This window comes from Apium graveolens, chromosome 9 (genome assembly GCF_009905375.1).
Source record: "Apium graveolens cultivar Ventura chromosome 9, ASM990537v1, whole genome shotgun sequence".
Lineage (NCBI taxonomy): Eukaryota > Viridiplantae > Streptophyta > Magnoliopsida > Apiales > Apiaceae > Apium > Apium graveolens.
In genome coordinates this window covers 164,493,044-164,512,159 of record NC_133655.1, presented here as the reverse complement: position 1 = coordinate 164,512,159, position 19,116 = coordinate 164,493,044, and the positions used below count along the sequence as shown (strand labels likewise).

The following is a 19,116-nucleotide window of genomic DNA, read 5'->3' as shown; positions in this document are numbered from 1 at the left end:
ATACTCTCACTTCAAAACTTTCACTCCAAATATAAGATAAGAGTACATATGAAATGAAAGTACTTTATCTCATTCAATTTTAAAAATTAAGGAGTAAGACTTAAGAATTTTGTACCATTAAAGATGTTCTAACAAGGGAAGGGAAGACAAACCATCCCCTCCTAGACGATTAGAAGGCAAGAAAGTTGTCATCAAATCAAAGATGTACTGATATTTGATGTGAAAATTACGGTTGCTTATGTATTATAATTCAAAAGGAAATATTAGAATTCCCGAAATTCGAAATGATGAGTTGGCATCGTGTCCTTCTGTACGCTCCATTACAAATGATATAGATCACTTGTGTATTAACTTGAATCTCACAAATAAATAAATAATAGATATTATTTGATAATATTTTTTAAAATAACCGGTACAACATTTAAAAAACGCAGTAACGAATCTTTTTTTTTAGTCAAGCAGTCACGAATCCTTCTTCCCCCGTTATTAAATGAAATCAAACATGGCACAGTTCGTCCTAAACAGTTTGAATATAACATTATGACAATGATTAATATAAGACATTTCAAAGTATTTATCAGAAAATTTCAAATGACATGGTCCATTATCCAATCATCCAGACACATGTTATTTGAGAATTTCAATCAATTAAAAAAGGATGGTGTAATTTATAATTTTTTTGTCTCGATAATTTATAAAATTTTCGATCTCAATTCCTAACATTTTCCTAACATTATTTTATGCACGTCAAATTGTTACATACTTTAGAAACACTTTTCGTTAAAATCTCGGATGCGGAGATATTAGTTAATTATATATTATTTACTTATAAAATATAATAAATTGGAGTGTTCGTATAACTAATTAAAATATGTATTGTACCAAAATACCTAATTTTGGAGGTTAATTGCCCAAAATACCTAAAGGTGGGATGTTCTATTCAAAAAATTTACGAAAAATAGAAGATGCACATTCAATTTTTCAAAAATTTACAAATAATATGCATTACTGAAATTTGTATTCAATTTTGTCATATACCGGTTACACTGTGTGCATCCCTTTAAAATGTAAAAGGGAACACGCATGTTCTGTGTAATTTTTTAAAAACCAAATATGCATGTGTGTTATGCGTATATAACGAGTATTTTGGACACTTTTTCATATTTTTAGTCATTTTGGATAATTGTACCTCAAAAATAACATATTTTAATCATTCTTTTCTAAGTATTTGTATCATGGCACTGTATTGTACGAGGCTAACACTATATGTAACATAGTTATAACTTCATTTTTGTCCGTCACAAAAATTATAACTATTACTATAATTTAGTATTAAAAATTATTTTTGGTGGTAAAATAAAATTTCTACTCAAATGATACTTCAATTTTAAAATTAAATAATTTCAAATTTAGCCTTTTTTTGTATCTCCCTCTTTTTTTATTTAAAATTTACAAATATGTATATTATTTATGATTATTTTATTTTATGGAATGGATGAATAAATGCAGTATTGGTTTCAAATTTAAAATGCATTCAAGTGGGAGATTCTTTGAAATTGAACTATTTAGCATTTGTTTTTAAATTATTAATATGATATCAAATATGGTGGTGCGTAAAAAAAACCTTGTCTGAGTTATAAATACAGTTGGTTAATTTTAATAAAACTGCAGATGAATAGTGCTGAGTTAAGTTTTTTCCCAAACGAGTCGAGTTTAATTCTTTTTTGAAACGAGTCAAGCCGATTAAAGTTTATTAACAAACGGAAAGTAATACTTAAAATTAGCCGAACTCAAATAAATATGTTGTCTACTAATAGCTCGTATATATTTTTACTCCACGAACCATAAAATATAATTTATAATTCTAAAAGATTAAATTCTAATCTTTATTTATATCTTATAATCGTACACATACTTGTTTTTTCTGTCTATATAAATTTATAATTGATTGTAATCAATTTGATAAAGTTAAACAATTATAACAATGTATATACAATATATGGTTCATATAATACCAATAAATATATGATTTAAAAAATAAATATTATGTATATTAATATAAACATTATCTGAATCGAGTTGCGTTGATCTCGTACCAATTTCGAGCTATATATGTTGAGTCCGAGCTAAATATACAAAATGCTCGGCTAAGGCTTATTTACAAATCAATCATATTTTATGTTCAAGATCTTATTAATTTAGAATCGACAAGTTAATTCAAAATTTTGTTCACGATTATGTTCATTTGTAATCTGATCTCTATTTATTTATGACCTATAATAACTTGTAAAACTCCTGAGTTTAACAAAATCAGGAAAACAAATAAAAAGTATGTAATATAATACTCTCTCAGTTCCTCTCAACTTTTTTACATTTAAAAGGGATAGTTCGACACGTATATTAAAACTTCTATATAGTTTTATAAATTATTTTTTAAAAAAATTTATTCTGAATAAAAATTTAATATTTAAATTTTTATTAAGAAAAAAAAATTAAAAATAAATTACGAGATAATGCGTGGCTGGCAGTGAAAAAAAATGTAAAGAAAGGGATAATTGTACTCGGGGATTTTGAAAAAACAAAAACAGGTGATTACGTGCCCCAATTTACATAATTTGGCTCCAAAATTTAAGTATTTTAGTTCGGTATCACTTCTTGAAGAAATCATTTTCTCCATCCTCCACCACATGTCCCAACCACCCTTGTTTTATCTGCTTCACCCACTACACTTGCATACACGTATATGACTGTAAATATAATAATATATACTCTTACGTACACACCTGTTTAGAGGTTAGAGAGAGATAGAGATACGGTAGCTGAGGATTATAGAGAGAGAGGATCGGATGGGGAGAAGCATAAGTGAAATCGGAGTTAAGGAGTTGACAGAAGCTGGATTAAAAGAAATGGACGCTGAAAAGTTATACAAGGAGCTCAAAGACGCAATCAATCGAACAGGTGGTGTGCGTGAGTTGGATCCCAAGGACTTGTGGCGTGAGATCACGTCTCGGAGGTTGTTGAAACCATGGTATCCTCATGCACTGCACCAGCTTGTATACTATGCCGTTTATCATAATTACGATGTCTCCGTTCATGGTCCTCCTCTCTATTGGTTTCCCTCACTGTAAGTTTTAGTGTTTTCCCGTGTGTAATAGGCCAAAATCAACATGATCCTTGATGCTTTATATTGATTTAGTTTTAACTTGTTAGTCGTTTCTTACTTGAGCTGAGTATCCTGTTTTTTTTTTTTTGCATCAAATGACTAATGTCTTTTACGTCTGTCCCATAATAAGAGTTGCATTTTCCAAAATATACAATTGATTCAAGTTCATGTTCACCTGGTGTAAGACTAATTAACAGGAATTTATGAATAATTAGCAGGAAAATGGAAACCTGAAAAATGTAGGACAGGAGAAATAATATATTGGATTGAAATGCTACTTTTAAATCTTTCCTCCCTAAGAACATGGAATATTATATTGCATCATCTTTAGTTATTTTCCATATTTCTGTCGCAGAAACACTAGATGGGATCGATCCGATCTTCTTTCAGCAAAGTTAACTTAACTCAGACTTCAAAATGATATATTTTGATCGTAACATAATATTATTATTTTTTATTTATGTGTCCAAATGTCAAACTCCCAATATTTTGAAATTTTGTATGTTTTTTGGTCCAACATTCAGTGCATGATGGTTCAATATGGTACTCTTATGTAAAATAAGAAGTCGGGTTAACATAGAAATTTCATGCATATCTTATATTATATATATATATATATATATCTTTAAAATTATAATTACGATGCACGTTAGATAGTTTGATAAATAGCGTAATAGATGTTCGATCTGTCTTTGGCATATCAAGCCAATACATGAAAACATACTATATTCAATATGAAGAGCATGTAGATGTGATGTACCTGAATATTTATCGAATATACGAGAATAATATTTAAGAAAGTCTTTTCTATATTCAATTATCCAACCTTTACAAATGAGCCTTAGCTTCCTTTTTATAGGAGAGCTTAAGGGGACTCTTTTTAGTACAATGGGGCCTAATGGGCCTTTAACTAAGTATTATCTATTTATTACAATTGAATCATCTTGGGCCTTTTTCTTTGAGTCCATGGTCCAACAAGATGAATCCATTAGCACTTGCATGGTCCATCATTTCCCATGTAGGAGAAAATTGGGCAAAGTTTGTAATAGGAGAGAACTAAATTAATTGACGCATAGAAAGTCTGAAGCAGTCTGCAGCATCTGTTAGATGACTTATAGATTTGTTTTTTTGTTTATTTTATGTCAGAAATGAGTCCAACTACACAAATCTAGGCCGACTTATGGAAACTCATTGTCCAAAGCTTTTAGGGTCAGAATATAAGAATCCCATAGCAAGTTTTACTCTATTTCAGAGATTTTGTGTTCAACATCCTGAGGTAAGTTTTTACTTGGCCATGTTTAAGAGTAACTATTGTGTAACATCACAACCAAATTTTTTTGAAATTTGTAAGTATTGTTTTCAGGTCTACTGGTCTTTGATTCTAAAAGAGATCTCAATATTTTTTCGTGAAGCGCCAAAATGCATTCTGGATGCAACTGACCGAATGAAACGTAGTGGATCATGGCTTCCTGGTTCGGTTCTAAATATTGCGGAATGTTGCTTGCTAGCAACTAGTTATCCAAAGAAGCAGGAAGACAGTTTGGCAATTGTATGGAGGGATGAAGGTTTAGATGATTCCAGTGTGAATTCCATGACACTGAAAGATCTTCATGAGCAAGTAATGTATGCTAAGAATTCCTGAACCTCTACTTAATTTAAAGTTGTCGATTTTGGTAATTGATTGCATGACTGTAGATAAATGATCGCAACTTCAATGTTGATGCACGAGTTTGGGCACACATACATTGAAAATTTTATGACTGCTTTAAAGAGTTCTTGCAGTAAAGTTATTTTCTGGTGTTTTGCCTTCTTGATTTGTAGATTATAAGGCAGCAAAGACAGCGTTGGAATATTTAAAATTAATTTGAAGTATTAGCGTACTTGCTAGCATGTTTCATAATCGTGCACAGGGATGAAAATACTCATTTTGTCAAAATTCACAAGGAAGAATTATTGAAGTTTTTTCTTGAAAATTTAAATCTATAATTTGTTCTCTTTTTTTTGCTAATTAATTTGTTCTTTCTTGTTATTGCCCCCAGCCTGTTTCTGCAGTTCTACATAATCCTTTGTATCTTCTCTGTTAAATCTTGTAAATACTATCATTTTCCAAAATTCTCTCTATTCTAGACGGTTTCAAAACGAATAGTTTCTTCAAAGCTGTAAATTTTATGACTACTTTGATTGATTACTGCTTTGTTAAATACATTTTCGATTTAAAATTTAACAATATGCAATTTTTATTGCATATTGTCAGGAAAGGGAACTACCAACAACAAATCTACCTGATCAGCACTAGGGACTGGCAAGAGAGACCATGTCATGAGTCGTAGAGCTGAAGTTAGATGTCATCATAGCAAATACTAATTAATTTAGACACACCAACTATTCTCTCATGTTATTGAGGCATGTTCAGCCAATAGGCTGACTTCAATACATATTCTTATTGAAACTGTGTAAGGGCAATTACAATTCTTATCTAATCAATAGGCAGAAATCAATTATTCTCTTTTGGTCAAAAAAATGTAAAATATTGCTGAGATAATTTATTTACAATGTGTGGTTTCCAAGTAATGGTGACTTTTTTTCTACTCGTGTCTAAATATATATTATGTTCATATAGTCCTTTATAATTTTATCTCTTGACGTAATTTACTCCAATTTACTACCACATAGGTTAGTGGCAACTGCATTAGGTGCAATGTTCTCAAAGGGAGATGCAATAGCAATTGACATGCCAATGACAGTCAGTGCAGTGATCATATACTTGGCAATTGTATATGCTGGATTTGTTGTGGTGGCCATAGCTGACAGCTTTGCCCCAAAGGAAATTGCAACCCGTTTGCGGGTGTCTAAGGCCAAGGCCATCTTTACTCAGGTGAAAATTTGATCTCAAACTAATCTCTCAAAACGTACTTGAAAGTAGCATATGCTTAATTTCATAATAAGCTATGGCTAAAACATAAAAGCAATAAATTAAATTGTTGAACCTTCCTGGTAAAGTTAGACCTCGTAACTTCTGAAATTTTACATGAAATATCTTTTTCGTAATAATATTCTGTAAAATTATTTATTCTATGATCGCAAGATATCCGTTAACTAATTAGATGATTAATATATAATTGTCAGAAATGTAAATGTGTTCATTATTTGGTGTTCTGGTTATCATTGTTAAAAGATACATTGTGTTAGTTTTTTAGAAGTATATGGATGGTGATATTAACTCTGTACTGTAAGGGTAATGAATCTCAAATTGGTGAGTATATTCATCAAAAACGTTTGTGACGATGATGAAAACTAGAAGCAATTATAAAAAATCATGTAGCAGATGTTTAAACATCATTTGTGTCTAATTGTATTATTATGGTCAACTTATTCTATACTTTACTAAACAAGTTTAAAGAACTTACTGTATGCAATTAATCTGTGTGATTACTTCTTTTTCATCTCTTTTCTCGATTGTTACGTGTGTTGAATTAGAGAGAAAACTTATTTATGAACTTTGTTACAAATTAAAATATCAGTGTCTGTGTAAATAGTCACTCATAACTGATTTTCCTACAAGTAATATAATAAAGGAATTCCCTATATTTCAGTTTTACTATTAAGTGACTGATAATAATATATTTAGCAGCCCTCCTAAAAAATTTTTAGACAATAACTTAATAACTATCGAGAGTTTGTCAAACAAAGAAAGAAACGCAAATTGAAGTGAGCCTTGTTAACATATCAACATGAGAAGAAAAGACCACCCATATGAACCAAACCCGAAAGAACGTTAAATCCAAACATATTTAGAATGAAACCAAATCGGAACCCACAACCAACAAAAACAAAAGAAAACAAACGAGAGAAACCTAATCCAAACCAAATAGAGAGAAAAAATAAGAGCTCTAAACCAGTACAGAGAAAAAGGAACGATTACAATCCTATGAAGAGGCCAGGGTCATTAAAGGCCACTCTTATTAAAGATACGAGAGAGGAAAAAACAACCATACTGGGGGACAAGGTCATTTAAGGACCAATATTGTAGGAGCCCTGAGAAAAGAAACAAAATCAATGGCATATAGGGCAATTCCATTAAAGGGCACAGGAAAAGCAAAAAACATTTCCCTAATGGTCAATACCAATCCCATTAGAGGAATAAAAAAAACTCTCTTACCAAGGACACAACTGAAGATGAAACAAACTCTAAACAGAAACAAATTTGCGCAGTTAACTAAATCCAAATTTTAAAACAACCAACAAATTCATCTATACTATCTATACTATTTATGTACTATATATATATACACTATAATAAGCAAACTAGCAGATAATATGTAGTTTGGGTAACACCTTTTTGGTTTTTCCTTACGATAACAATTGTTAGATCTTTCAAAATAAGTTGATGAGAACTGTTAGATTTAGTACAAAAAAAATTACTATCAATGGTCTCAGGTTCGAATCTCGTCAACATATCAATGGTCTCATGTTCAAATCTCGTTAACAACATATTAAAATTAAACAGTTAGATCTAATACTTAGAAAAAATACTACCAAATATCTCATGCTCGAATTCTGTCAACAACATATTAAACACATATTATTCTATTTTATTTAATCTTAATGAGAAACTGAACATACTTAAAATTAGATTATAAGCATGAGATGATTCAGTTTTAATATTTTATTCGTGATTAAAATTTAAACCTATTATTTACTTTGAAACCGGCCTTAAATTATGTTACATCATATGCTAATAATTTCACTGAAATCATTTTTGATAAATTATAAATAAAATATTTAAATGTTTATGGAGACCCGTGCATCGCACGGATTTTAAGCTAGTATTAAGTAATTTGAAAAGCGCAGAAAAAACTCAAAGGTCAAAATTCAATATAATGTTACCAAGCATGTGATTGCTATCATCTGCTGCTACTCTTTATCAACCCACCCCAAATCAAATTGACCTAGCTCTTGATACCATGTTAAGTAACTAACTTCCCAAAACCTTAAAGGTTTTAGGAAGAGTCCTTATTTGGATTAAACTATATTCAACACTCTCCTTTACTCAAATGAGTTGACAATCGGGCATGTAGCAGACAAACAAATTATTAAATTTAAGAAATTAGGGCGGGATGACTTAAACTCAAGACCCCTACTTGAATCAAGCTATGCTACCATGTTGAATTAGAGAAAACACAAAGGATTTTATTATTAGAACTTGCTCTGATTTAGAATATGATAGATGTTTATATAGCTACAATATAACAATAATGAGCAAACTGTCCTACAAGGAAACTAATACAATAAACCATTTCTTCCTTCTTAATTTCTATTTGCAAAGTGAAAACACCCTCCCACCCACTTGTGCTTTCTACTAAGGTTTGAACTCATTCACAGCGGTTAGGGTATGTAACGACCCGCACTTTCGGACTATTAAATCTAAACCAAAATTAAAATAAAATACAATTTCCTGATCAAAAAGTCTATTACAAAGGTGACTATTACAAACGCGCAGCTAAAAGCGGAAGCCCAAAGGTCAATCTACTCCAATTCTAAGGTCCTCGAACTCCAATACTAACCAACTCGAGTCTTTTAGACGAAACCTGAAATATTAAAAGAATGAGCAGCGAAGCCCAGCAAGCAACTACTGTTTGACGGCTCAAAATAATACTTTAAATCTTTTTCGAAAACAGAATTTAAACATGCTTGACACATAACACAGATCACACAAAATCACACATATATTCGATAACAAGGTGAACAAAGATGCACACGATATAATCAATAATCATAATCAAACACATTCTATAATCCACATAATCAAAATTCTTAATCAATCAATAAATCTTAATAACAAATTCTTATCTTTAGTCCCACAGTCCTAAATCACACCTTATGCAACACTTTGCCAGTGACCGGCATCTTATACTTTATGCCACACTTCCCAAGTGAACGAGTTCTAATTCTTATTCGATAGGGGCTAGTTCACATCCCTCGTCAAGTGCAACCAAAGCTTGACAAGGTATCGATGTGTTCCGGAACGTGCACAAACTAGTTCAAAGTTAGAAGTATCACACTATCCAGTGATCGGAATCTTATTCTTATACATGATTAAGACTGGGGATTTCCGAAAAATTTGTTATCTTATTAATCACACATAACATGGCACGTTACACAATAAATACGGAGCAACGAACAATTACATACATATTCGAAACATGCAATCAAACAAATATTATACAATAATACGGAGCAACAGATAGTCACTTACAGAACACGTAAGCAAATAAGTAATACGGAGCAACGGAAAGTTACTTGCCTCAATCACGCAGGCAGATAATTCACATTACAATACACAATCAATCCTTAGCAACCCATCAAAAATGAAACATCTAAAATCTCGATCTTCTCCATGACTCCAATTCTGATCAGATCCTTATTGAGCCTTTTTGACCCTCTAAATGACGTTATCTTGAAAAACACGAAACACGAAAGTTGTAGAGAACGAAAAGAGCTTTCCGAAACGTCCAGAATCACTGAATTCCGACTTACGATGAATTTTATACGGATTTTACAAGACTGCTGATTTATGAAGAAAAGCCCCTACGAATTTTGATATTAAAAACGAGGAAAACGAATAGGATGTATTTATAACGATACAAAACCCTATATCTTAACCTACAAGTTATCCATATTAGAATCTGATCCAAATTTTAGGCCCAATAGTCTAACCCAATTTTAAATCCTAGTCCTTATCTAATTTTAGTTCTTTTATTCAATCATTCAATTATTAATTTAATTTTAAAAATTACGGGATATTACATGGTAATATTCCTATTGTATATGGTTATTACTTATTGATGCAGTCTCATCTTTTTCTTATAACAAATACAGGATTGCATTTTCCGAGGAGGTCGGCAATTTCCTTTGTACAGGTAAAGATTTTACAGAATAGAATAAGGATGGAAATATAACCATTTTTGTGCCTTATTCTGCTCTTATGCTGTCAGTTATATATATTTGCAGACGACCCAATTTCAAGATACTGGTTTTGTCTGCTATTGTATTTTACAATCATATTATGTAGTAGTTTATCAAAAATTTCGTTTTTAGAATATTTATTCATAATACTGGACATAACTATTTATATATAAATATAGAAATGTTTACTGCTCATTATCATCACTAATAGATACTAAACTCTAATAGTATTAAGGGCTCAATTGTATTAGAGTAGTAAATAATTTATTTTAGAAAAGATTGTTAAGAGTACTATCATACAGTTTTATGGGATTCATGTTGAACTTAAAGCTCTTTTATGTGTTACTACATAAACAATTGATTCAGTCACATATGCTTTTTGCTACAAGATTAATCTATATATTAGTGTAACAATTGTTGAATGAATGCAATATATTGTAATGAATTCTTATTATTAAAGTTGATGCTTCTACAAAATTTTAAGTTCTAGCATACTAGGCAAAACTATCATCTTACATTTTCTTTCACATCTGCATTTCACAAAAGAAACCAGATCAGAGGCGATAATACTTCACTCTCGAAATCACAATTTTTTAATCTAGAAGTGAAGGAGGTACTTGGGGCCTAAGCTTCGAAGGTGTTAAGTGGGTGATCTTAATTATTTATCTTACAATTGTATTATATGTACGGCTGTGCATTCGAGTTGGTTAACCGAAAACGGAACTGAAATACTGAAATGCTTTAGTTTGATAACCAAATTATACAAATGCAATTCGGAAATTGGTAGTAATTAAGGTAGAAAAAATCCAATGTATTATAGATAAAATATAAAATTTGATATATACACACACACAGACTAACAGGTTCAAGTTATGTATAATATGACTACTATATTCAGGTTTCTTTTTAAATTTTAGCATCCGAATCTATCTTTGATTTGGTTTTTGCGTAATCAGTTGTTTAAACTGTATGGAGAGACTGAGTAACAGAATAAATTTATTGGTGACATTAATCAGTTGTTTATTTTTACCTCAAGCTAGACTATTGCTATATTAAATCACTTTGTTTTTTGTTTATGGAAGTTTTATAGTTGAAGTTTCAGTTTCTAGCTTGAGTGCTAGACTACTGCCTACTGCCTTAGTTTATTTTTTCGAGTCAGTTTTAGATTTTACATATGATCTGGCCATTAAGTTATTTTGGAAACTTTTCCACTTCTATTAAATTTCTGTTTTCATAAATGACCAAAATAATATATCAATTCGGTATTATAACCAAATTATTGTTAGTTCGGTATTTCGCAGGATTACTCGCCATTCATCTCGGTTCGGTTATTACCCATGCACATGCCTAATAATATATGTACTCATGTACGGTAACAACTCTGTGCATGTAGCAACTAGGGGTGAGCAAAACCGAACCGAAACCGAAAAACCGAAGTAAAATTCGGTTCAGTTTGGTTTAAGTTTTTTTTTATATTTCGGTTTTTCGGTTTTAACCGAAATAAAATCGGTTCGGTTGTCCAAAATATTGATTCGATTTTAACCGAATTAACCGAATAGTGAAAATATATATTTTGGAATTATATTTTATACTGTAGGGCTTGTTTTTATATCTTCTTGTTCTCTTCTTGTTCACTGCCCATGAGTTATGCATGTCTAAATGTTTGCTATGGAATTATCTATTTCTCGAGATTATGCTTTATACGATTTGTCAATATCACAGGTTAGAACCATTTCAAAGAGTTTCTTTCTTTTTTAAAAAAAAAAAAATTGTGAGGTACCAATCCCCGATTGCAATATATTTTCCATCGACGATGAATTATCACCAGAGGAAGCAGCTGAGGAATACGAGGCCCGTCTAAGACTTCTGGTTGACAATAAAACCATAGGCGTGTCGAGTTCTACTAGTTTTCCAAAATTTGATCTGGTATTACTTGGAATAGGACCAGACGAACATGTAACTTCTCTTTTCCCTTGGCTTCATCAAGAATTACAATGACCTTTTCAGTGATAAACTCATCTTTAGAATGTGCACTTGTTGTCAGAGGCAAATAACTAGCCCAAGCAGTGAAAGTGGCATTTACAACTTCATTTATATTTGCAGAAATATAATTTTTTAAATATTTCGGTTTCACAAACAAAACCGAATAAACCAAAATAATTCGGTTCGGTTCAGTTTATACAGAAGTTCGGTTCGGTTATGAAAAAATCAATATATTAAAGATGACATTATAAATGAAATTCCTTTACACATGAGATGCACAAAATTAATATATTAAAGCTGACACTTTATTATTTTCAAGATTTGTGGTAGCCTTCAAGCATTCATTGAAATAATATGATAGGGTACTAACTATTCACTAGCAAGGACTAGGTGCCCTTCTGAACCAAGACATCATAAGATCACTTGTGACCAACTCCATCCGTCCCTCCCATTGTTTACATTTGGCTTGGGTATGAAGGTTAAGAAAAAATATACAGTAGTGGAGGAAAGTATGAAAAACGAATAAAGTGGTGCGACCAATCAATATTTTATATATATGACGTGAGTAAAGTGGAGGAAAGTAGTGGATGTAATTAAATTTTATATTATAAAACCTTAATACCTTTGGAATCTTTTGAAATGTAAAGAATTGAGAGGGACATCCTGAAAAGCAAAGTGTAAAAAATGGTTGGGGCCGAGGGACTATTTCTTTAAATATTGTATATGTTGTTTAAGGCACATATTATAAAAAGGCGCATGACCCATAATTAAAGCGTGAATCGCGAAGCGCCATTAATCACGCTTTTTGACCCTAAAGAAAATAATCACAAATTTAACAAGAAAATTGTACTTAAGATACTCTTAACACTTAAACTTAAAAAAGAGCATAAATAAAATGATAGTAATGTCAATAATGAAAAGCTTTAATCGATAAGGTACACTAATTGAACAATTTCAGTGTCGTCTAGCTCAATCTCCGGCTTACTGTTAGATGGAGGTTGAGAATTAGTAACCACTGAGAGACCTGTGATGGAGGCTGATTGTTGTGTGAAACACTTTAGAGTTATTTTTTTAGTTTACCCTTCTTTTTAGTGTGTTACTGCTTTTACCGTTATGAGCGTCTTTTTGCGCATTTTAGCGCCTTTTAGTGCTTCACGAGCGCCTTTTGGACGATTTCAGAATCGCACTAAATCGCACATTTTCAAATCGCACACCTTGTGCCTAAGCGCGAAGCGCCATTAATCGCGCCTTTAACACTGCACATGGTAAAGAAGAATTGAACTTTCTTTCAGAGAAAATAAAGCATTTAACAAGTTTTGGAAAATGTAAACTTGGTAGCTTCGAAATCTTAGCTAGCTTTATTGGTTAAACATGTAGCCGAGTGATCGAAGCTTCTCCTTGTAAAGCGATAGTGGTTCCTGCTATAGGGAAGAATGTCAAATTTCCATTAAGGAAGCAGGATTTGTCGTGGATTGATTTTTTATCTAGTGTAAACTCCTTTCCTTACCCAGGTACTTGCACCAAAATTTGGACTCTGCTTTTACAATCTCATTCTTTAAGTATTTAGTAACAGTAATGCACTTTATCCTGCCATATCTAACAATATTTTATTATATGGTAGAAAAAAATACAGCAGTGCAGTCTATCTACCTGTAGACTCAACGATTGCTGTACTCTTCTCGTCAGGAACTACAGGTTAAATTTATATTTAATCAGTAAATTTTTTCTTCTCTTTTAATGGTCTTATTGCTAAGTTATTCTGTTTAAACCCCCAAAAGAATCTTTATATTCTAGTTGTAATGTTTTTAATATAAATATCAGGAGACCCAAAAGCCATACCGTGGACTCAAATTTCTCCCATTCGAGCCGCTGGTGAAGCTTGGGCACAAATGAATCTTCAAGCAGGAGACATATACTGTTGGCCCACCAATTTAGGATGGGTAATGGGACCGATTTTGTTATTTTCATGCTTGTTAAATGGTGGAACTCTTGCACTTTACCATGGATCTCCCCTAGGCTGCGGGTTCGGGAAATTTGTCCAGGTTTTTTTTACCTCTACATACTACACAGTTATAGTATATCTTCCAAGTTAAAATGTTATATAATTAGTAAGACATGACATGTTACTGATACCCGAAAGTATCTTCACCCGTATGTCTTGGAACTACAAAAATCATAAATTTAATATTCTTGAACACTAGAAACCACCCCCCCCCCCACAAAAATAACACACTTTGCGATTACCAGTTATTTGCTACCAACCCTGATGTTTATCTTGTTTTCTGACTCGGGTTGCATTTGTTTAGGATGCCAGAGTAGCTGTTTTAGGCACCGTACCAAGCTTAGTGAAGACTTGGAAGAGCACCAAGTGTATGGAAGGCCTAGATTGGACAAAGATTAAGTACTGTATTAACTAAAATACAAAGTCAATCTTGTATAATGTCTTTAGGAAAGCCACTAATCATCAACAACTGCAGATCATTTGCTTCGACTGGGGAAGCCTCTAATATTGATGATGACCTCTGGCTTTCTTCTAAGGCTTACTACAAACCCATTATCGAATGTTGTGGAGGCACGGAGCTTTCATCGTCCTACATACAAGGAAATTTTCTGCAACCCCAAGCATTTGGAGCATTCAGCTCTGCTTCCATGACGGCAGGCTTTGTTATTCTTGACGAAAGGGGTGTTCCTTATGTAATAATAATATGTTTAACTTTTAATTTAATCTTAGTGACTGATTACAGGAGCCAAAACTCCCTAGTGCATGATTTAGATCTATTAATCATGTAAAAGGCAAAACATAGCAGAACATGTATAATTATGGAGGTTGAATTGTTAGGAAAAGCAGAGTGTTTATATGCTTCAAAAGTAAATGATTTTAACTTAATAAGCTTTGTGGAGAAACAGAAGTAGATAAAGAATAGAACAACCTAAATTTTCTAAATTGAACATAAGATTTCTGTTTCTTCGGTCTTTTACATTTTTTACTTTTCAGCCGGATGATCAAGCTTGCATTGGTGAAGTGGGCTTATTTCCTCTATACATGGGAGCAACTGATAAGCTGCTTAATGCTGACAACGAGGAAGTGTACTTTAAGGGAATGCCAGTGTACAAAGGAATGGTATGTGTCAGTACTCTATTTGCCAATATTGTGTAAAAATTGCAGTCTATGTTTCTGCTCATACTGCATTACCTCATTTTGTTAACATCACTTGGTCAATAAATGTTAAAATAGGTTAGGATTGATATATCAAATGAACCCCAATATTTACTAGCATTAGGTTGACTTAAGTCATGCAGTAAGGTGTATATGAAGAGAGATATCTTCCTAATGACTTATTGACGAACCTCCTAAACTTTTTGCAAAGAAATTTTTTACTCTGTTTACCGAGTTCTAACATCTTTAGTGTCTTGAATTGACCTGGTACACAATTTTTAAACATAGTTATTCAATATAGCTATTCACTTAAAATAATATTGCTGTGTTAATCTCTACTATATGTACACGTCCATATAGTAATCTCTACTATATATTTGGTTTTATTGTATTTGTATTTAAGATGTATTAATTTAAATAAACTCGGATCTTTGCAAACTTCAACTTTGTCTCAGTTATCATTGTTATTAAATCTGTGAAACTCGTCATATTCATTGTCAGTATATTCTTCTGCACTATAACATCCATTGATCAGCAATTTGATCACATATACATCATGTGAGCTTCAGACCCATAAAGGTATTAGGATCTTTATCTATAAGACCACCTTCAGAATGTTTCTCTTTCTTTTAGAATTACTATTTACTTATCATTGTCATCTACTTTTTCCTTCTAAAATAACAATGAACCATATGCAAATCTTTTTAGTAAGTTGCATCTATATCAACATTATTTCTAGAATTTGAGGAGACACGGTGACATCATCAAGAGAACTATCGGAGGCTATATAGTTGTGCAGGGTAGGGCTGATGACACAATGAATCTTGGTGGCATCAAGGTATTGTATACTCCTACCTCCAGGCAAATAACTGCTGTTTGTATACCACACCTGCATTGAACGACTAATTGCATGTTTATTAGAAGACTAAATAAACTTTGCAGTCAGTTTAGCACCTTAGTTTATTGGAAAAACATAGAGCAATAACGAGTCTGATATGAAAACCTAAAAAGAATGAGCTGTACTGGATTTAGAAAATTGAATGTATGATGATAATTTTCGGTGACTGATGTCTAATGTAGTGGTTTCCAACATTTACTTTTAAGTTAGTCTGTATCATATAATTTCACTTCATATAAAATTATGTTTTTAATTATTTTGCAACTACTGGTGAAATTTCAAATCAGAATTGTTTAATGAGACAGATGAAGTATCATTTACACAGCGACAAATGGAATTTTGCTCCACAAGTGATTATTGATTTTTAATGCAATTTGGAATTTACTTATGTTGTATATGATGCAGACAAGTTCAGTGGAAATTGAAAGAGTTTGCGATCGGGCAGATCAAAGTGTACTGGAAACTGCGGCAGTGAGTGCTGCACCTGCAAATGGTGGTCCAGAACAGTTGGCCATTTTTGTGGTCTTAAAGGAAGGGTATAACAGCAAACCAGATAAGTTAAGGTTGAAGTTTTCAAGAGCCATCCAGACCAATCTTAATCCTTTGTTTAAGGTTAGTACCCCTTGTTAAGTTCTTTAAGGTAGCAAGTAGAATTCGTCTCCCCTTGATTAATGGGTATATCATGCTGCTATAGGAATATTGCACCTTATAATGCATCTCTCTTTGAAGAATCTGGGACAATAGTTTTCAGTCATTCTATTAAATGGCTACTCACAAGTAGGGATAATTCCACGAAATTTTTGGAGTCATAGATATAGATACTATTTACTCTGTTGATATGTGACATATTCGAGAGTTAGTCTGGATATTAGTTTTAAGTTTGACCATTTAACGTGCGCAGTTTCAGTAAGTGGAATCCAAGACCTAGTATGTGGTTGCTAAAACCCCAGGTTCCATAATTTTAAAACTTGAACCCTCAAAATGCTAGAATGATGGCATGGTGCCAGTTTGCCAAATTTTATAATTGCATGAATGTTTGATTAGGTACAAAGCCATAACTTGCAGCTTTGCAGAAGCAAAACCTGAGATATTTCCTATTCAGCCATTTATTGTGACCAACATGGATACTCTGTCAACAACCTATTTCGCAAATGTCCCTGTCCATCTCCCAACCTATTCCTCATCATCTTATTATGTTCCAATCCTGATACTGACAGCTCCAGTTTTAGATATTTTCCCACTGCCTCACCTCCCTTTTCATGTAGTGCCAAAATTGTTGTGAAAAATCTATACAACTAGGTTCAGAAAATACTTTTGGAGAAAAATAATATATCCATACGCATTGAGGCCATTTTATCTGGCGAATAGGTTCACTTTTAGTATGAAATATAAGGTAATATGTGTTGGTATCAAGTCTGCTAGGGTTTATCTACAAATATTGTAAAGGAAAATGCCCAAACATACCCTATTCCTTTAAAGCCTAAAATTGACCATGAATGAGAAATTGTACACACACAAATGCACTTTTTAGTAAAATGAACAAATTGTTGTGGATGTGTTGTTGTTTTTAGTAGATGTGTTGTTGTTTTTAATATATTCAGTATATTAATTGACAGGTAAGCACTGTAAAGATAATCCCGGAGTTCCCTCGGACAGCTTCCAACAAGTTACTTAGAAGGGTATTGAGGGATCAATTCAAGAAGACTCTTCTCTTACAGAGTAAAATATGACCATTATTTTTACTGTGAATATCTATAATGTGAAAATTAACGTGCTTTTAGGGAAATTATACCAAGGTTAAAGCAGTAATATGCTAATACATTGATCGCAAGATTGCAAGTTCCAACTGCAAATTTAAAATTGCTGAGAACCCTGTCTCGTCACTGGCGAATAATTTATGAGGCTACTGTCTGTGTTCTTGTTGTAACAATGTGATTTGGATCTTTTGCTGCATATTGTTTCTATTGTTGAGGATAAAACTAGTCTTTGATGTATGATCTTGTTGCACTAAAATTTAAAGTTGGAAGTTTAGCATGTTTGTGAGAATGTACCTCCTTGCAAGAGCAATTCCAATTGGGATGCCACGACCCCCAACATGGTGTAAAATTTGCCCCAAAGTGGTGTAAAACAACTACATCCCGATGCTAAAGCCATTTTGGTGTGAGAATAATCGTTGCCTCAAGTTTTAGTTTTAAAAAATCTCAGTTACAACCTTTATACTGGGGTTTTTTTAGTAGAGTGGGGTTTGAATTTTCAACACTGGTGTTATATAAAGGGTTTGAATAGAAAAAAGCTCCGATTGTCAATATTTGGGGTAGAATGGCTCACTTTCTGAAAAGATGATCTCAAATATCACTTTAAAATCTGGTCTCGTTTGGGTGAAAAAACAAAATACCCACCATTTGGGGTTAGTGTCCAAAATACCGTTTGGCGGGAGTGTCCAAAATACCGTTTGGCGAGAGTGTCCAAAATACCGTTTGGCGGGAGTGACTGCCCAAAATGTCCACCGAACACGCATTTTGTACATCCACATTCAGTTTTTTAAAAATAACAAAAGATGCGTATCACAGCAATGCGTATTCACTTTTGTCTTTTAGTGAATACGCATTCTTGTAATGCACATTCAATTTTTTAAAAATAACAAAAGATGCGCATCACAGCAATGCGTATTCACTTTTATATTTTAGTGAATACGCATTATTATAATGCGTATTTCTTTAACTTTTTTAAAAGAATATACATGTATATGATGCGTATTCTTTATTTTTATTTTTTAAAATGGAGTACACATGTCCCAGATGCGTATTCAACACGTATTTTGGGCGAACGTATCGCCAGGAGGCATTTTGGACAGTTTGGAGCCGAAAAATAGTGTATTTTGGACATTCTTTCGTCTCTTTTCAACTAAAATAAAAAACGCAAAATTGGTTCATGTTTTCTAACGTTTTT

The 19,116-nt window shown here is 32.4% G+C and overlaps 1 protein-coding gene across 2 annotated transcripts; it reads left to right on the top strand.

The window, feature by feature from the left end:
- Positions 1-2,661: 2,661 nt before the first annotated feature.
- LOC141684110 (putative CoA ligase CCL12) lies at positions 2,662-18,161 on the top strand. Of its 2 annotated transcripts, XM_074488950.1 has the most exons (14): positions 2,662-3,124; positions 4,310-4,439; positions 4,527-4,786; positions 5,837-6,038; positions 10,043-10,083; positions 13,490-13,623; positions 13,754-13,807; positions 13,934-14,154; positions 14,419-14,513; positions 14,590-14,806; positions 15,108-15,233; positions 16,009-16,107; positions 16,573-16,779; positions 17,784-18,161. In XM_074488950.1, exons 1-14 carry the CDS (start codon positions 2,847-2,849, stop codon positions 17,895-17,897), a joined length of 2,178 nt encoding a protein of 725 aa, XP_074345051.1. In that variant the 5' UTR covers positions 2,662-2,846; the 3' UTR covers positions 17,898-18,161. The 2 variants fall into 2 exon arrangements, with proteins under 2 accessions (XP_074345051.1, XP_074345050.1); XM_074488949.1 differs by lacking the exon at positions 13,490-13,623 and having other exon boundaries at positions 2,663-3,124; positions 13,734-13,807.
- Positions 18,162-19,116: the final 955 nt, after the last annotated feature.

Bases quoted from the DNA above. Each gene is read 5' to 3' on its own strand.
- LOC141684110 (XM_074488950.1), top strand. From the start codon at position 2,847: ATGGGGAGAAGCATAAGTGAAATCGGAGTTAAGGAGTTGACAGAAGCT. The intron at 10,084-13,489 runs GTAAAGATTTTA...TTAAACATGTAG, and splicing joins CGGCAATTTCCTTTGTACAG to CCGAGTGATCGAAGCTTCTC. The intron at 16,108-16,572 runs GTATTGTATACT...TATATGATGCAG, and splicing joins TGAATCTTGGTGGCATCAAG to ACAAGTTCAGTGGAAATTGA.